General features: G+C 41.5%; 1 protein-coding gene across 1 annotated transcript in view; it reads right to left on the bottom strand.

Annotated features, from left to right (window-relative positions):
- Positions 1-9,742, bottom strand: part of LOC117968147 (complement C4-like) — a 58,992-nt gene extending 49,250 nt beyond the window's left edge. The window contains exons 1-6 of the mRNA XM_059009222.1: positions 9,629-9,742; positions 6,335-6,530; positions 5,990-6,161; positions 4,997-5,067; positions 3,570-3,658; positions 1,023-1,105 (exon numbers count right to left, since the gene is read on the bottom strand). Of these exons, the coding sequence (XP_058865205.1) occupies positions 1,023-1,105; positions 3,570-3,658; positions 4,997-5,067; positions 5,990-6,161; positions 6,335-6,530; positions 9,629-9,693 (676 nt within the window). The 5' untranslated portion in view covers positions 9,694-9,742. The remainder of the gene's footprint in view (positions 1-1,022; positions 1,106-3,569; positions 3,659-4,996; positions 5,068-5,989; positions 6,162-6,334; positions 6,531-9,628) is intronic.
- Positions 9,743-16,061: the final 6,319 nt, after the last annotated feature.

Genomic DNA, 16,061 nt, shown 5'->3' with positions numbered 1-16,061 from the left:
TGTGTCTCAGTATGTCTGTCTCAACGTGTCAGTGTCTCAGTGTTTGTCTCAATGTGTGTCTCAGTCAGTGTGTGTGTCAGTGTGTGTGTCAGTAAGTGTGTGTCTCAATGTGTGTGTCAGTTAATGTGCGTCAGTGTGTGTGTGTCTCAGTGTGTGTCAGTGTGTGTATCAATGTGTGTCTCAGTCAGTGAGTGTGTCTCAATGTGTGTCTCAATGAGTGTGTCTCAGTGTGTGTCTCAATGTGTGTCTCAGTCAGTGTGTGTCTCAGTGTGTGTCTCAGTGTGTGTCTATGTGTCTCAGTGTGTCTCAGTGAGTGTGTCTCAGTGTGTGTCTCAATGTGTGTCTCAGTGTGTGTCTCAGTGAGTGTGTCTCAGTGTGTGTCTATGTGTGTCTCAGTGTGTGTCTCAGTGAGTGTGTCTCAGTGTGTGTCTATGTGTGTCTCAGTGTGTGTCTATGTGTGTCTCAGTGTGTGTCTCAGTGAGTGTGTCTCAGTGTGTCTCAGTGTGTCTCAATGTGTGTCTCAGTGAGTGTGTCTCAGTGTGTGTCTCAGTGTGTGTCTCAATGAGTGTGTCTCAGTGTGTGTCTCAATGTGTGTCTCAGTCAGTGTGTGTCTCAGTGTGTGTCTCAGTGTGTGTCTATGTGTCTCAGTGTGTCTCAGTGAGTGTGTCTCAGTGTGTGTCTCAATGTGTGTCTCAGTGTGTGTCTCAGTGAGTGTGTCTCAGTGTGTGTCTATGTGTGTCTCAGTGTGTGTCTCAGTGAGTGTGTCTCAGTGTGTGTCTATGTGTGTCTCAGTGTGTGTCTATGTGTGTCTCAGTGTGTGTCTCAATGAGTGTGTCTCAGTGTGTCTCAGTGTGTCTCAATGTGTGTCTCAGTGAGTGTGTCTCAGTGTGTGTCTCAGTGAGTGTGTCTCAGTGTGTCTCAGTGTGTCTCAATGTGTGTCTCAGTGAGTGTGTCTCAGTGTGTGTCTCAGTGTGTCTCAGTGTCTCAGTGTTATTGCTAGTTAAAGCAGCTCTGATCCTCACCAAACTTCCTCACTTCAAAGTTCTGAGACTCTGCTGTCTTTTCTCCGTCTTGGTAGTGAGCTACAATCTTCCAGGTCCCCGGGCTAAACACAGGGAAACACACACACACTCAGCTTTACTTATGTATTCAACATCGTCTTCTTTACATTCACTTTCCATTTCAGTTTTAAGCTCCCCTGCTGTACTCTAGATGGCGCTGCTGCTTACTGTTATAAAGACACGCAGCACAGGATAACCAGCAAGAGTGTCTCTATAGAAGCCAGAGCCAGCGCTACTTTGGATCAGTTTGTTTTGCTGGAAAAATGCAGCTCTATTGAGGCCACAGGGGTGTAGGCTATATAATTTAGACGAATAATTTACACAGCGCAGCCCAGACTGTTGCTTAGAGAGATTTCAAATCCCAACAGGAATCAGAGAATTAAAGACTTGAGCCTGTGGAGAACAGGGTGTAACAATACACTGATCGCATGATAGAGAGAAGCTGTGCTGATTCCAGGGTGTGATGATACACTGATCACATGATAGAGAGAAGCTGTGCTGATTCCAGGGTGTGATACGCTGATCACATGATAGAGAGAAGCTGTGCTGATTCCAGGGTGTGATACGCTGATCACATGATAGAGAGAAGCTGTGCTGATTCCAGGGTGTGATACACTGATCACATGATAGAGAGAAGCTGTGCTGATTCCAGGGTGTGATACACTGATCACATGATAGAGAGAAGCTGTGCTGATTCCAGGGTGTGATACACTGATCACATGATAGAGAGAAGCTGTGCTGATTCCAGGGTGTGATGATACACTGATCACATGATAGAGAGAAGCTGTGCTGATTCCAGGGTGTGATGATACACTGATCACATGATAGAGAGAAGCTGTGCTGATTCCAGGGTGTGATGATACACTGATCACATGATAGAGAGAAGCTGTGCTGATTCCAGGGTGTGATGATACACTGATCACATGATAGAGAGAAGCTGTGCTGATTCCAGGGTGTGATGATACACTGATCACATGATAGAGAGAAGCTGTGCTGATTCCAGGGTGTGATGATACACTGATCACATGATAGAGAGAAGCTGTGCTGATTCCAGGGTGTGATACGCTGATCACATGATAGAGAGAAGCTGTGCTGATTCCAGGGTGTGATACACTGATCACATGATAGAGAGAAGCTGTGCTGATTCCAGGGTGTGATACACTGATCACATGATAGAGAGAAGCTGTGCTGATTCCAGGGTGTGATGATACACTGATCACATGATAGAGAGAAGCTGTGCTGATTCCAGGGTGTGATGATACACTGATCACATGATAGAGAGAAGCTGTGCTGATTCCAGGGTGTGATGATACACTGATCACATGATAGAGAGAAGCTGTGCTGATTCCAGAGTGTGATACACTGATCACATGATAGAGAGAAGCTGTGCTGATTCCAGGGTGTGATGATACACTGATCACATGATAGAGAGAAGCTGTGCTGATTCAGTTACTTTAGTTACTTCAGTTAGTTCAATTAGTTTGGTTACTTCTATTAGTTTAATTTAGTTTCAGTTAGTTCTGTCAGTTAGTTCTGTTAGTTTCATAGTTCTGTTAGTTTCAGTTAGTTCTGTCAGTTAGTTCTGTTAGTTTCAGTTAGTTCTGTCTGTTAGTTTCAGTTAGTTCTGTCAGTTAGTTCTGTTAGTTTCAATTAGTTCTGTTAGTTTCAGTTAGTTCTGTTAGTTTCAGTTAGTTCTGTCAGTTAGTTCTGTTAGTTTCAGTTAGTTCTGTTAGTTTCAGTTAGTTCTGTCAGTTAGTTCTGTTAGTTTCAGTTAGTTCTGTTAGTTTCAGTTAGTTTCAGTTAGTTTCAGTTAGTTCTGTCAGTTTCAGTTAGTTCTGTTAGTTTCAGTTAGTTCTGTTAGTTTCAGTTAGTTTCAGTTAGTTTCAGTTATTTCTGTTAGTTTCAGTTAGTTCTGTTTGTTTCAGTTAGTTTCAGTTAGTTCTGTCAGTTTCAGTTAGTTCTGTTAGTTTCAGTTAGTTCTGTTAGTTTCAGTTAGTTTCAGTTAGTTCTGTTAGTTTCAGTTAGTTTCAGTTAGTTCTGTCAGTTTCAGTTAGTTCTGTTAGTTTCAGTTAGTTCTGTTAGTTTCAGTTAGTTCTGTTAGTTTCAGTTATTTTTGTTAGTTTCAGTTAGTTCTGTTTGTTTCAGTTAGTTTCAGTTAGTTTCAGTTAGTTCTGTCAGTTTCAGTTAGTTCTGTTAGTTTCAGTTAGTTTCAGTTATTTCTGTTAGTTTCAGTTAGTTCTGTTAGTTTCAGTTATTTCTGTTAGTTTCAGTTAGTTCTGTTAGTTTCAGTTAGTTATGTTTGTTTCAGTTATTTCTGTTAGTTTCAGTTAGTTCTGTTAGTTTCAGTTAGTTCTGTTTGTTTCAGTTAGTTCTGTTAGTTTCAGTTAGTTCTGTTAGTTTCAGTTAGTTCTGTCAGTTTCAGTTAGTTTCAGTTAGTTCTGTTTGTTTCAGTTAGTTCTGTTAGTTTCAGTTAGTTCTGTTAGTTTCAGTCAGTTTGACGTCACTTACTCTGTCACATCCGGTATCATCATGTGCTGACTGACAACACCAGCCACAGACCTCATATCCTTATGGAAAACACGGTTACCCAAAGAGTTCTGCAGGAAAAAACAACAACAACACAGCTTACAAGAGAGACTCAGGGCAGGGTTTGAACTGCAGGAGAGACTGTGTCTTTACAAGCAGGGTGTGTAGTGTACAGAGATCCCAGTTAGACAGGAGCTGAGAGACCCAGGGCAGGGTTTAAACTGCTTTACACTGCCTCCTACAGGAGAGAATGTGCCTTTACAAGCAGGGGGAGGTGTGTACAGAGATCCCAGTTAGACAGGAGCTGAGAGAACCAGGGCAAAGTTTAAACTGCTTTACACTGCCCCCTACAGGAGAGACTGTGTCTTTACAAGCAGGGGGAGGTGTGTACAGAGATCCCAGTTAGACAGGGGCTGAGAGACCCAGGGCAGGGTTTAAACTGCTTTACACTGCCTCCTACAGGAGAGAATGTGCCTTTACAAGCAGGGGGAGGTGTGTACAGAGATCCCAGTTAGACAGGAGCTGAGAGAACCAGGGCAAAGTTTAAACTGCTTTACACTGCCCCCTACAGGAGAGAATGTGCCTTTACAAGCAGGGGGAGGTTGTGTACAGAGATCCCAGTTAGACAGCAGCTGAGAGACCCAGGGCAAGGTTTAAACTGCTTTACACTGCCCCCTACAGGAGAGACTGTGTCTTTACAAGCAAGGGGAGGTTGTGTACAGAGATCCCAGTTAGACAGCAGCTGAGAGACCCAGGGCAAGGTTTAAACTGCTTTACACTGCCCCCTACAGGAGAGAATGTGCCTTTACAAGCAAGGGGAGGTTGTGTACAGAGATCCCAGTTAGACAGCAGCTGAGGGACCCAGGGCAAGGTTTAAACTGCTTTACACTGCCCCCTACAGGAGAGACTGTGTCTTTACAAGCAAGGGGAGGTTGTGTACAGAGATCCCAGTTAGACAGCAGCTGAGAGACCCAGGGCAAGGTTTAAACTGCTTTACACTGCCCCCTACAGGAGAGAATGTGCCTTTACAAGCAAGGGGAGGGTGTGTACAGAGATCCCAGTTAGACAGGAGCTGAGAGACCCAGGGCAGGGTTTAAACTGCTTTACACTGCCCCCTACAGGAGAGAATGTGCCTTTACAAGCAAGGGGAGGGTGTGTACAGAGATCCCAGTTAGACAGGAGCTGAGAGACCCAGGGCAGGGTTTAAACTGCTTTACACTGCCCCCTACAGGAGAGACTGTGTCTTTACAAGCAAGGGGAGGTTGTGTACAGAGATCCCAGTTAGACAGGAGCTGAGAGACCCAGGGCAGCTTTTAAACTGCTTTACACTGCCTCCTACAGGAGAGACTGTGTCTTTACAAGCAGGGCAGAACATAGATGTTTAATAACGATTTACAAAAAATACTTACAAACACAGATACGGACACTGATTTCTCTGTTGGTTTCATTGTGTGGTCCAAAGTGAAGACTCTGAATTGAACTAGACAAAGACACCCAAGTTAGTATAGAAGCATACTACTATGAAGACTACAGGTAAAACTCTGTGCAACTGTAGTAAAGTATAGTTACACTTTAATTCTAGTTGAGTCTAGTCTAGAGAGCTTAAATTGCAATTACAAAGTAATTCTACTACAGTAAAACAGCAGTTATAATGTAATTGTAGTCCGGACAAATTTAATGATCTTAAACTGCAGTTACAATGTAATTCTAGTACAGTCTAGTCTAGAGCTTAAACTGCATTTACCATGTAATTCGAGTCTGGGTTTCAGAGCTCCCTTGTCCAGGCATGTCATTGGAATGACCAGGGAGGTGCCAAGAGTTTGAACAATCAGCTCCCTGGTAAATCTGCTGTGAATGAACTGATTCTCATCACAGCATCAATACGTCTCACCTGGGAGTCTGCAGGGTTACTAATAGGAGTTTGAACAATCAGCCCCCTGGTAAATCTGCTGTGAATGAACTGATTCTCATCACAGCATCAATACGTCTCACCTGGGAGTCTGCAGGGTTACTAATAGGAGTTTGAACAATCAGCCCCCTGGTAAATCTGCTGTGAATGAACTGATTCTCATCACAGCATCAATACGTCTCACCTGGGAGTCTGCAGGGTTACTAATAGGAGTTTGAACAATCAGCTCCCTGGTAAATCTGCTGTGAATGAACTGATTCTCATCACAGCATCAATACGTCTCACCTGGGAGTCTGCAGGGTTACTAATAGGAGTTGTAACTATAAGGGATGAACAATTCATTTAACAGCAAACTCCTGGCTTCTGGTCATTTCAGTAATACTGAATACTTAATTGAAAGTAGTTCTGAAACCCAGGTCTAGGTACAGCAGGGCTAGTGCGAGTTTCAAGCCTTGTATAGGGTTTCAAAGCTGGTCGATTTCGTGTTAGTTACCTTTCTCACTGGGAGTATAGATGGGTTGATCGGTTTGAATGAAGATGTAGCCCATTTTCTTCGACAGGAGAACTCTCACAATTTTTCGCTGATTGCCCATTTCAGCCACAAGCAAGAGATACGGAACCTCATCCTTATATATCGCCAGATCTCTCACTTTTTCTGTGTCTAACTGTGAAGAACCAGAAACCACCCTGTAAAACCTATATCGAAGTAGAGCAGCTACCCAACACAGTGTTTATTTAAAGTTGTAATGCAGTGCCCTGGGCAGAGCCTCGCTGTGCTGTACTGTGCGCAGGGCAGTGCTGCCTGGACCCATTGAACCCCATAGAAAGTGTGCAGTACCTTCAGTGCGACTCGGGTCTGGATGTTATCATCACTGCCCCCCACTTCCACGTTCACAGGCTGGGAGCACCGGGTCTTTGTGATCTCTTCTTCGAAGTAGAGCCGCACAGAGGTCTTAGGGTAGCCCTTCTGCAGCTGCACCCCGATCCACTCAACCACCCCAAAATGGACCACACTGGGAGCCGCGATAAAGAAACTGAGAGAGAGAGACAGAGGGGGGTGTTCTTGATGAAAGGGGATTAAGAAAAAGTAAAAATATTTTTGGGGGAAAAGTAAGAGGTGCAGAAATCTCTCCCCATTATAATACTGCAAGCCGCAGCCTCATCCTCAGTGGAAGTGTAGAGGCCTGTCAATTCTAGTACTGTTATATATATATATATATATATATATATATATATATATATATATATATATATATATATATATATATATAAATTGCAAAATAAGACCCAGTCTGATGGATTATATTACACCAGGGAATTATTTGTTCCCAATCGCACTAGATCTCATTCAACTGAACTGTGAGATAGATAGCAAGCTGCCAACAACTCCAGCAAGATCATTAATCCAGCAGTATTGAAACACTGAATCTGCTCAGGACATTCCTTGAATTCACAGAATAGGTGGTCAGATATTACACAGGTGTATCACAATGCAATACATCGTTGTTCCTGCGTTACGTTCTCAAAAGGCTAAATATATGTTGTAATATTTAGGTTTGAATTTCATGAAGACAGCTAAACATGTTCTGAATTACACATTGGAGCAAAAAACGTATTTTGTTAAATGCATGAAGGATTACGTTGCAGCTGTGGATGACACCCACAAGGATTTCATCTCCATACAGTTATTTCAGGTGTGGTGATTATAGAATTGTCACACATATCTTAAGACTACTGGAATGAAGTAACAAGTTCAATGGAATGAAATACTTCATATACATCAATAAAGGTTTTATATATTTACAAATGTGTTCATTGCATTTTTAAGATACACTAATGAAAGGATATTTCATTCATTTACTTTTTATAGATAGAGATATTCATTACATTTAATTGAATTACTAGTATAGGGCCAGAAAATTTTACCTCGTCAGAATGTGGTAGTGTACCAAAACCTGACCCGTGTAAGGTCAGAAAGTGGTACACTGTGAGATTTTGATACAGGTCCAATCAATTGTTAGTCATAAGTTTTGTAGTAAAGTGTAAAGCAAATGCTAAATTAATTCATTAATACATTTCTTTTTTTTTGCAAACTTAAACTGGAAACAGGCAACCAATTTCTCTTAAAAGAAAAAACATTTCACGACGAACAAGACAAATTTACAAGACCCAATGTATTGAATATTCAATTCAATTGTATTTTGATACAGCGCCTTTTGCAACAGGTCGCCACAAAGCACTTTACAAAAGCAAATATAATCCATATTACTGAAGAACAGTAAGCATTAAAAAAGAACAGAATAAAAACAAAACAGGATATATAAGCTGCGCTATAAAAATATGATTTTAATCTAGATAAAAAATAAATTAAATAAAATGAATAAAAAACAGTGGAAACAATATGGGCAGGGGGCAAGAGGATCTTGGCTCATCTGAATGAAAATGCCAGGCTATAGAAATGGGTTTTTAGTCTATACTTGAAGACATTGACTGAAGGGGCTTCTTAATTGTGATGGGTAAGTTGTTCCATAATTTAGGTGCCATATAACTAAAAGATCTACCACCTGAAGTTTTTCTCTGAATAATAGGCCAGCATCCAGTGATCAGAGCGGGCGATTGGGGACACGGGGTTCCAAAACATATATTCGCATACAAATTTCTTAATGGTGGGGTCACAGGGTGGCTGGGCGGTGACGTCAGGGCAGAAGCAGGAACTGAAACACTGACACCAGGCACTGCAGTTTCAAAAGAAAGACGCGGCTGGCCGCCGTTTTATTTAAATACAAAAATAAATCAAAGGTTTAAACAAAAGGAAACTGTGCTCACAGAGCAAAATAAAAGGTGTAAACAAAACAAATCTCAAACACGAAATCCACACAGGTCAGGCTGGGCAATAGCCTTCACTGTTCCTGTTTCTTTTGAAGTTTTGAAGTTTTTCTCTCTCCTCTCTCTCCTCGCTCTCCTCGCTCTCCTCTCGTACACCCACCCCGAGTGCAGAGAGCTGCATGTTTATATATCGTGGCAGAGGGGTTTAACTAGCTGGCAATTATTCTATTACCCCTCGGCCACAATCTGCACAAGATTTCTAAATTACTGTGGATGGGGCTACCCATCCACGCTACTAAACAAATACAAACAATGCGGCTACGCCATCATTTAAATACCTTTCTAAATAAATAAAACAGCAAAACACCTAAATCATAACAACAATAATAATAATAATAATACAACAAATACAAAATAACACGCGGGCGGAGGTGGAAACCCTGTTCTAAAAATAAACAAATACATTTAAACAACAGGGCTTACTACCGCCCTGCTACAAGTAGGTAAAATCAGTTTTGCTCATTTTAAGGTTCCTACTTTGTATCTATTTTTTTTTTCTGAGCACCATCTTTAGCCAACTCCAGTCTCCAGTGTTGTTTAGCATTATGAGATGTGATGAATATTAAAAAGTGCATGCAAATATGAACCTTAAAATGATCAAAACTGCACCAGTGGGTCTGCAGAGGATTCGAGACACACAGAAATAAGAATGAGGCAACAGACAAGTTCTGCTGCTGTCCCCCCTGAGGCAGCTCATTACAGGGGAAGCAACTTCCATAGGAAATGTTTCAGCTTTCACTTGTAGGACCTCTTCTAGCCCCCTGTCCTCTGAGAGTCAGATCATCTCTCTGAAGAGAAAGCAGTCTTTGTGTATGAACCTGTGATAGCTGGTACAGCACTGCGACACACACACAGAGTATGGAGACGCTGTATATATATATATATATATATATATATATATATATATATATATATATATATGAACATAAATAAATATAAATATACTATAAACCAGGTATGTCCAATCCCAGTCCTGGAGGTTCATTCCACTCCAGGTGTAACAGGTAAAATAGTTTAATTCACTACTTCAGGGTCTGGATGGAGGTTTCATTGGTTCAATTAAATGATTTAGAACAGGGTTGGAACAAAGACCAGGAGTGGAAGAGCCAGCTTTGGACACCCCTGCTATAAACACACCAGGATATAGATATATGCTACAGACCCACACAGTTTTACCTTTAGTCATTTCTGGTCATCACTTGAGTTCAGTTTCCCTCGTTACTTTAATTAAGAACCGTTTACTCACGCTTGCTCTCCGAGGACTGCGGCCAGGCAGGAGCACAGGAGCAGCAGGCTGACTGGAGTCTCCATGACGACTGTCAGACAGACACACGGACACACAGGCGCTATAATGACCCAGTCGCCTGGCGCTCTGCTTTTTAAGAGCCTCGCTCCTCCCCTCCTCCTCTTCTCCCCCCTCTCCCTGACCCTCTCTCAATATTGATTTGAGTGTTAATGAGTGACCTAGCAGCTCAAGGCCTGCCAGATTGAGCCACATCAATAGATATTGAGGCAAACCTCGCAATCCTGATGGTTTTGTCAGTTAGGTAGATGGGTAGATTTCCCCCACTTCTATAAAAGTATGTCGAACCTTATAAGTTGAGCCGCTTGTCCGATTGTGATGTCACCTGCTAAGGACTTCTTTAGCACGTTATTGAGTGCATCATAACACTGACATGCTGGTTCAATTGACATCATCAGGGAAAGAACACACTTGTAATTCCTCATGTCTGTTTTGTTTTTTTATACTTGAGGGACATTAGCAAAACAAACATTTGCTCCAACTTTTTGGACTGGCAAACAACCCCATTGGAAAGAAGTCACATGATTTCTGTGAAATGGTGAAAAACTCAAAATATCAGAGTCCACCTGGAGAGTCCACATGTTTACCAAGCGCCAGTCCGGTTACTGATTTATAACAGGGAGATTCCAACAAACAGGGAGATCTGAGGGACAAGAAAGAGAACACATACCATTAACAACCTAGCCCTCCCAATTGGAACCCAGACCTCCAGAGAAAGGTGAAAGGCTGGTCTAGTGCATTAACATTTACCCACTGTGCCATCTTGTAATGGGGAGACTGTCTGAGCTTACCCCACCCACAATCACATTTATCAACTCAGGAGGTTCTTTGGAAGGCAGGAAACAGCAACTTGGTAGTGTTCACAGGCAACACTATAGGATACTTCACAGAATCACAATGATGCTGACAGACTACCAGGTTGAACACAAAATGACTGTGTGGCAGAGCAGGGCTCTGCCCTTGTAAATATTGGCAGGGATGTGGTTAAATTCCCCTCCCTGCCCAGGTTTATTGTGTCAGGTGACTGGGGGTTGATTGGAGTAATTAACAATCAATCAGCACCCAGCCACCTGACATAAAAGGAGGCCTCATTAGGGAGAGGTAGCTGAGGAAGGAAGCTGGTATTTTGTGTTGCTTGCTGGGTTTTTCTTTGTGTGCTGTTTTTTAAAATGTTTGCATTCCAGCTCAGCCTGGAAGCTTTATTTCTGTAAGTTTTACTTTGTGTTTATTGTTTGTGTTTAAGAACCTTTTTGTTTGGCCCTCGTGCCTGTTTATTGTGTGTCTTTTATTTAATGAAATTCTTTTGTTTGAACTGCAGTCTGTCTCTGGGCCTCATCCCTTGCGCCACCCTGACTGACGCTCACAAAGACAAGATCACCAATGACACAATGCACAGGAAAGACACAGCGTTAAATAATCCTCAGCCTTGCCTACTCCTAACAGGATCAATTACTCAATAAACACTTACACCTGGAATGATTGTATACAAAAATAAACTCGATTTGTATTTAACATTCATTCCATTCATACTTTTTACAATAAACATTCATATATTGTACAATAAACATGTTTCTTTACATGTTTTTGTTTAACCTGCATAAATACCGTCTTTGTTTACTTGTTATCATTATTATTCTCCAGTTTCTCACTTTACCAGTAAAGACTGAACATCAGCATTGCCCCTTTTCTTGGATGATTACTGAACACGTGTCTAAAACAAACACTTGTCCCACACATAAAGCTGCAGCAACTTCATTAAGGTAAGCTCCCTAATCTAAACAAAGCAATATACTGTCAAATATCAAATACACTGGCTGAACAGCATACACAATACATAAACCACGGCTCTATCACCATAGAATAACAATAAACACAATAACAAGAGCATTTCACCCTCACTCACCTATTATAGGATAATACAGAGATTAAAAATGCAATACTGTAGTATGCAAATTCAGAGGTTTATTAATAAGAACACATAGAAGTAGATAATAATCAAATATCATTATTATGCAAATTTTGAAGGCACACAGTAGTATTAAACATGCCAAATATCCAGGAGTAGAGAAACTGTAATAAATAACCAGTTATTGGGATGATAAAGAGATAAAAAAAAAGAAATCTGTTATGCAAATTCAGAGGTTATGAAAGCTCCCTTTGTTCCTAGTTAATGATAGTAACTGTGCAACTGTGCTGTGGCGCTGCTACATAGATATGTTTAAATATTGCCGTGTTTTTCTATCTTTTTATTACCTGGTTAACTGACACAGTTATGATGTCACATGGTAGATCTTTCCCCATGTCCCCCCCCCCCCCCCCCCGAATCAGCAGCCATGGCAGAGTTCCTCTCCATGACAGACCTCTCCATGGCAGATATCCTCTCTGCATGGCAGACTTCTCCATGGCTGATCTCTTTACATGGCTGACCTCTCCATGGCAGATCTCCTCTTCATGGCTGATCTCCTCTCCATGGCTGATCTCTTTCCATGGCTGATCTCCTCTTCATGGCTGATCTCTCTCCATGGTCGATATCCTCTTCATGGCTGATCTCTTTCCATGGCCAATCTCATCTCCATGGCTGTTCTCCTCTCCATGGCTGCTCTCTCCATGGCTGATCTCCTCTCCATGGCCGATCTCTCCATGGCTGATCTCTCTCCATGGCTGATCTCCTCTCCAAGGTCGATCACTCCATGGCTGATCTCCTTTCCATGGCTGATCTCTCTCCATGGCAGATCTCTCCATGGCTGATCTCTCTCCATGACAGATCTCCTCTCTATGGCTGACCTCTCCATGGCTGATCCCCTCTCCATGGCAGATCTCTCTCCATGACTGATCTCTCTCCATGACTGATCTCTCTCTATGGCAGATCTCTCCATGGCAGATCTCCTCTCCATGGCTGATCTCTCTCCATGACAGATCTCTCCTTGGCTGATCTCTCTCCATGACAGACCTCCTCTCTATGGCTGACCTCTCTCCATGGCAGATCTCTCCATGGCTGATCTCCTCTTCATGGCTGATCTCTCTCCATGACTGATCTCCTCTCCATGGCTGATCTCTCTCCATGACAGATCTCCTCTCCATGGCTGATCTCTCTCCATGGCTGATCTCTACTCCATGGCTGATCTCCACTCCATGACAGATCTCCTCTCTATGGCTGATCTCCTCTCCATGGCTGATCTCTCTCCATGGCCGATCTCTCTCCATGACTTATCTCCTCTCCATGGCTGATCTCTCTCCATGGCTGATCTCTCTCCATGGCTGATCTCCTCTCCATAGCTGATCTCTCTCCATGGCTGATCTTTCCCCATGGCTGATCTGCCCCCGTGTTTAAATTTAGGGATGCAACAGTTTAGAATTTTAAAAACTCAGATTCTTAAAACAAACAAAGATGTTTCTATACATTCCTGTTGTGTGTGTGTGTGGGGGGGGGGGTATCTACCATATGGTCATGCATAGGTGGCGAGTTATATGGACCCGTGGTGCCCATGCTCCACCAATATTCAGGAACGTGGGCCCTGCTCCACCAGTGTTTGAGCTTATATTTTACACACATTTTGATGTGAACAATATTTCTATTGACAGATGTCCTCTAAGTGTCAGCTTGGGGGGTGTGCTTAGCTGTTGGGAGCTGTTGCTTGTGACTGAGGGCCTCGTTTTTTAAAGGAGACGCAACCACAGAGTGAAAAAAACCCTGAAAAATCACTCTGCGCCGTAGCATCTTAAAAAGTCCCTGATCCCGCTTCATTTGAAAGGCGCCCATATGAGTGCCTGAGAAAAAAAATTCAATGGGTAGTGATTGTGTTTAACACTTCAGACACACTTGATTATTTTTCTAGTCTTTAAAAATAAATAGTTTGATATAAAATATGTACAATATGGTAGTGTTAAATATTCTTTACAGTTTTATAACAAAAGTTACATGGCCTAAAGTTTATATGCAGTCAAACATTATTATACATGGGTTATTTATTGCTTTTATTATTTATTATGCTGTATTTATGGGACTGTATTTGAAATTTAATTATTGTTAGGCTGCTATGATTAAATCAAAAATCGATTTTTCGATCGATTCCATTTCCTCATTATATACATCGATATAAATACTGGATAATAGATTCAATAATTACATTTTTGTAATGCACATAGTTAATAACATTATTTAGGTTTATCAATGAAACTGCACCGATCGCACTGCCTTGATATTTACAGTATTTCTGCCACAGACAAGCAGTGGGCGTGCTCTTCTTCTCCTGCTCGTCTTAACCAGCATCTGATTTGCTGGTCCATCCTACCACTTTTTTACAGAGAGAATTGTGAGGGTCTGGAACCAACTCCCCAGTAATGTTATTGAAGCCGACACCCTGGGATCCTTCAAGAAGCTGCTTGATGAGATTCTGGGATCAATAAGCTACTAACAACCAAACGAGCAAGATGGGCTGAATGGCCTCCTCTCGTTTGTAAACTTTCTTATGTTCTTAATTACTGCTCACATTCAACAATTGTTGTGCACAAGCTTTTACTTAACAGCAATGACATTAAAACAATAACGTGGCGGTGAGAGGAATGGAGTGAAAATGTATGTGGGCGTGTGGCGGACTGTCCCGCCCCTATGTATTATTATTTGTATTTTTGTTTGCGGCGCGGATAAAAGTGCCGCGTCTTTTATTATTATATTTAAAAACCCTGTGAGGATGCATGGCTGATCAGCTACTGATTATTTAACTAGCTGACAGTCATGCATCCTTACCAAACACGTGCAGACTCTGGCCGAGGGGTAATAAGATAATTAAGAACTAGTTAATCCTTCGGCCAGAGTATATAAACCTGCAGCTCTCTGCACTCGGGGTTGGGTGTACAGAGGAGAGTACGGGGAGAGGAGAGAGGAGAGAGGAGAGAGGAGAGAGAGGAGAGAGGAGAGAGGAGAGAGGAGAGAGGAGAGAGAGGAGAGAGGAGAGAGGAGAGAGGGAGCAACATTTATATACAATTGCTAAAACGTGCTGGATTATCCAGCATGACACTTACTTGTTTGTTTGTTGGTTTATTTGTTTGGCCCTGGTGCCCTTTTGTTTGGTGTTTTGTTAAATCTTTTGTTTTTGTTTTGTTTATTAATAAATAAGCTTCAACCGCCCATCCATTGTTTTGGTTTCTACTTCCTGGTCCGTGACGTCACCACTGCGAGCCAGACTGTCACAGGGAGGTACAATCATTTACTTGTGTGCCCAATTAATCGATTGCCATTTTGAGGGTTAACTGACAGCCCTATTGTGTACCATATCATTTATTTTGTTTCTGTCTGTGTTGTAGCTTTAAAACGACTCTGACGTATTGTTTACACGCCTCCATCAGCACGTGTTTGTTACTGTATTCAGCAGAGCTTTGTCGTTTATCCTCTAATATACAATTTTATAGGACAATGTACTCCAACTCAGTATGTCATACGTAAGCAATAATTATATATATATATATATATATATATATATATATATATATATATATATAATAAAATAGATAGTCTAAATTAAGTACAACCACAATAAATATAAATATATATATATATATATATATATATATATATATATATATATATAATTTATTTATTTTTTTATGGAAGAGCAAGTATGGGGGCGGGACTCTGACCCGTGCTGGGCACCACCAAAAATTATACAAAATCTTAATAGAAGTCTGCTTGTGTGTGTGACCACCCGATCTGATTCAGAACAGTCTATTGAATGGGACGTTCTATGGGAAGCTGGAAAAATGAATAGCAAACTGGAAAAATGAATAGCGAGCTGGACTAACGTGAGCTGGAAGGAACTGCGAACTGCTTGCTAACTTCACTATGCTACCAGGATGTACTGTACTATTTACAGTCAAACACTCATTCAGAATCATTCTTCGTCTTAATGGATCATTTCTAAATGACATGACTAAAGCTAAAAGCAATGTAAATTTGCCTGATTTTTTTTCTAATATTCATTTTTATATTGATCTTACAACCAAATTCAAATTAGGTAGTACTTTGTGGCACATATATAGTATTTAAAAGTTGTGCCGAGGGATGCTTGTCATGAAATGCTGTGAATTATTTTATTGTTATAAAGTACATCAAAATTGAAATGCATGCACATCAAACAGTATGCAATATTGTTCTTCAACAAGGGCTCTACTACAATACAGAAAATAGGAGGCACTTTTTTACACAGAGAATCGTGGGAATTTGGAACCAACTCCCCAGTAATGTTGTTGAAGTTGACACCCTGGGATCCTTCAAGAAGCTGCTTGATGAGATTCTGGGACCAATAAGCTACTAACAACCAAACGAGCAAGATGGGCTGAATGGCCTCCTCTCGTTTGTAAACTTTCTTATGTTCTTATG

This window comes from Acipenser ruthenus, chromosome 38 (genome assembly GCF_902713425.1).
Source record: "Acipenser ruthenus chromosome 38, fAciRut3.2 maternal haplotype, whole genome shotgun sequence".
Lineage (NCBI taxonomy): Eukaryota > Metazoa > Chordata > Actinopteri > Acipenseriformes > Acipenseridae > Acipenser > Acipenser ruthenus.
The sequence above is the reverse complement of the archived record's forward strand: the minus strand, read 5'-3'. Positions and strand labels throughout refer to the sequence as shown.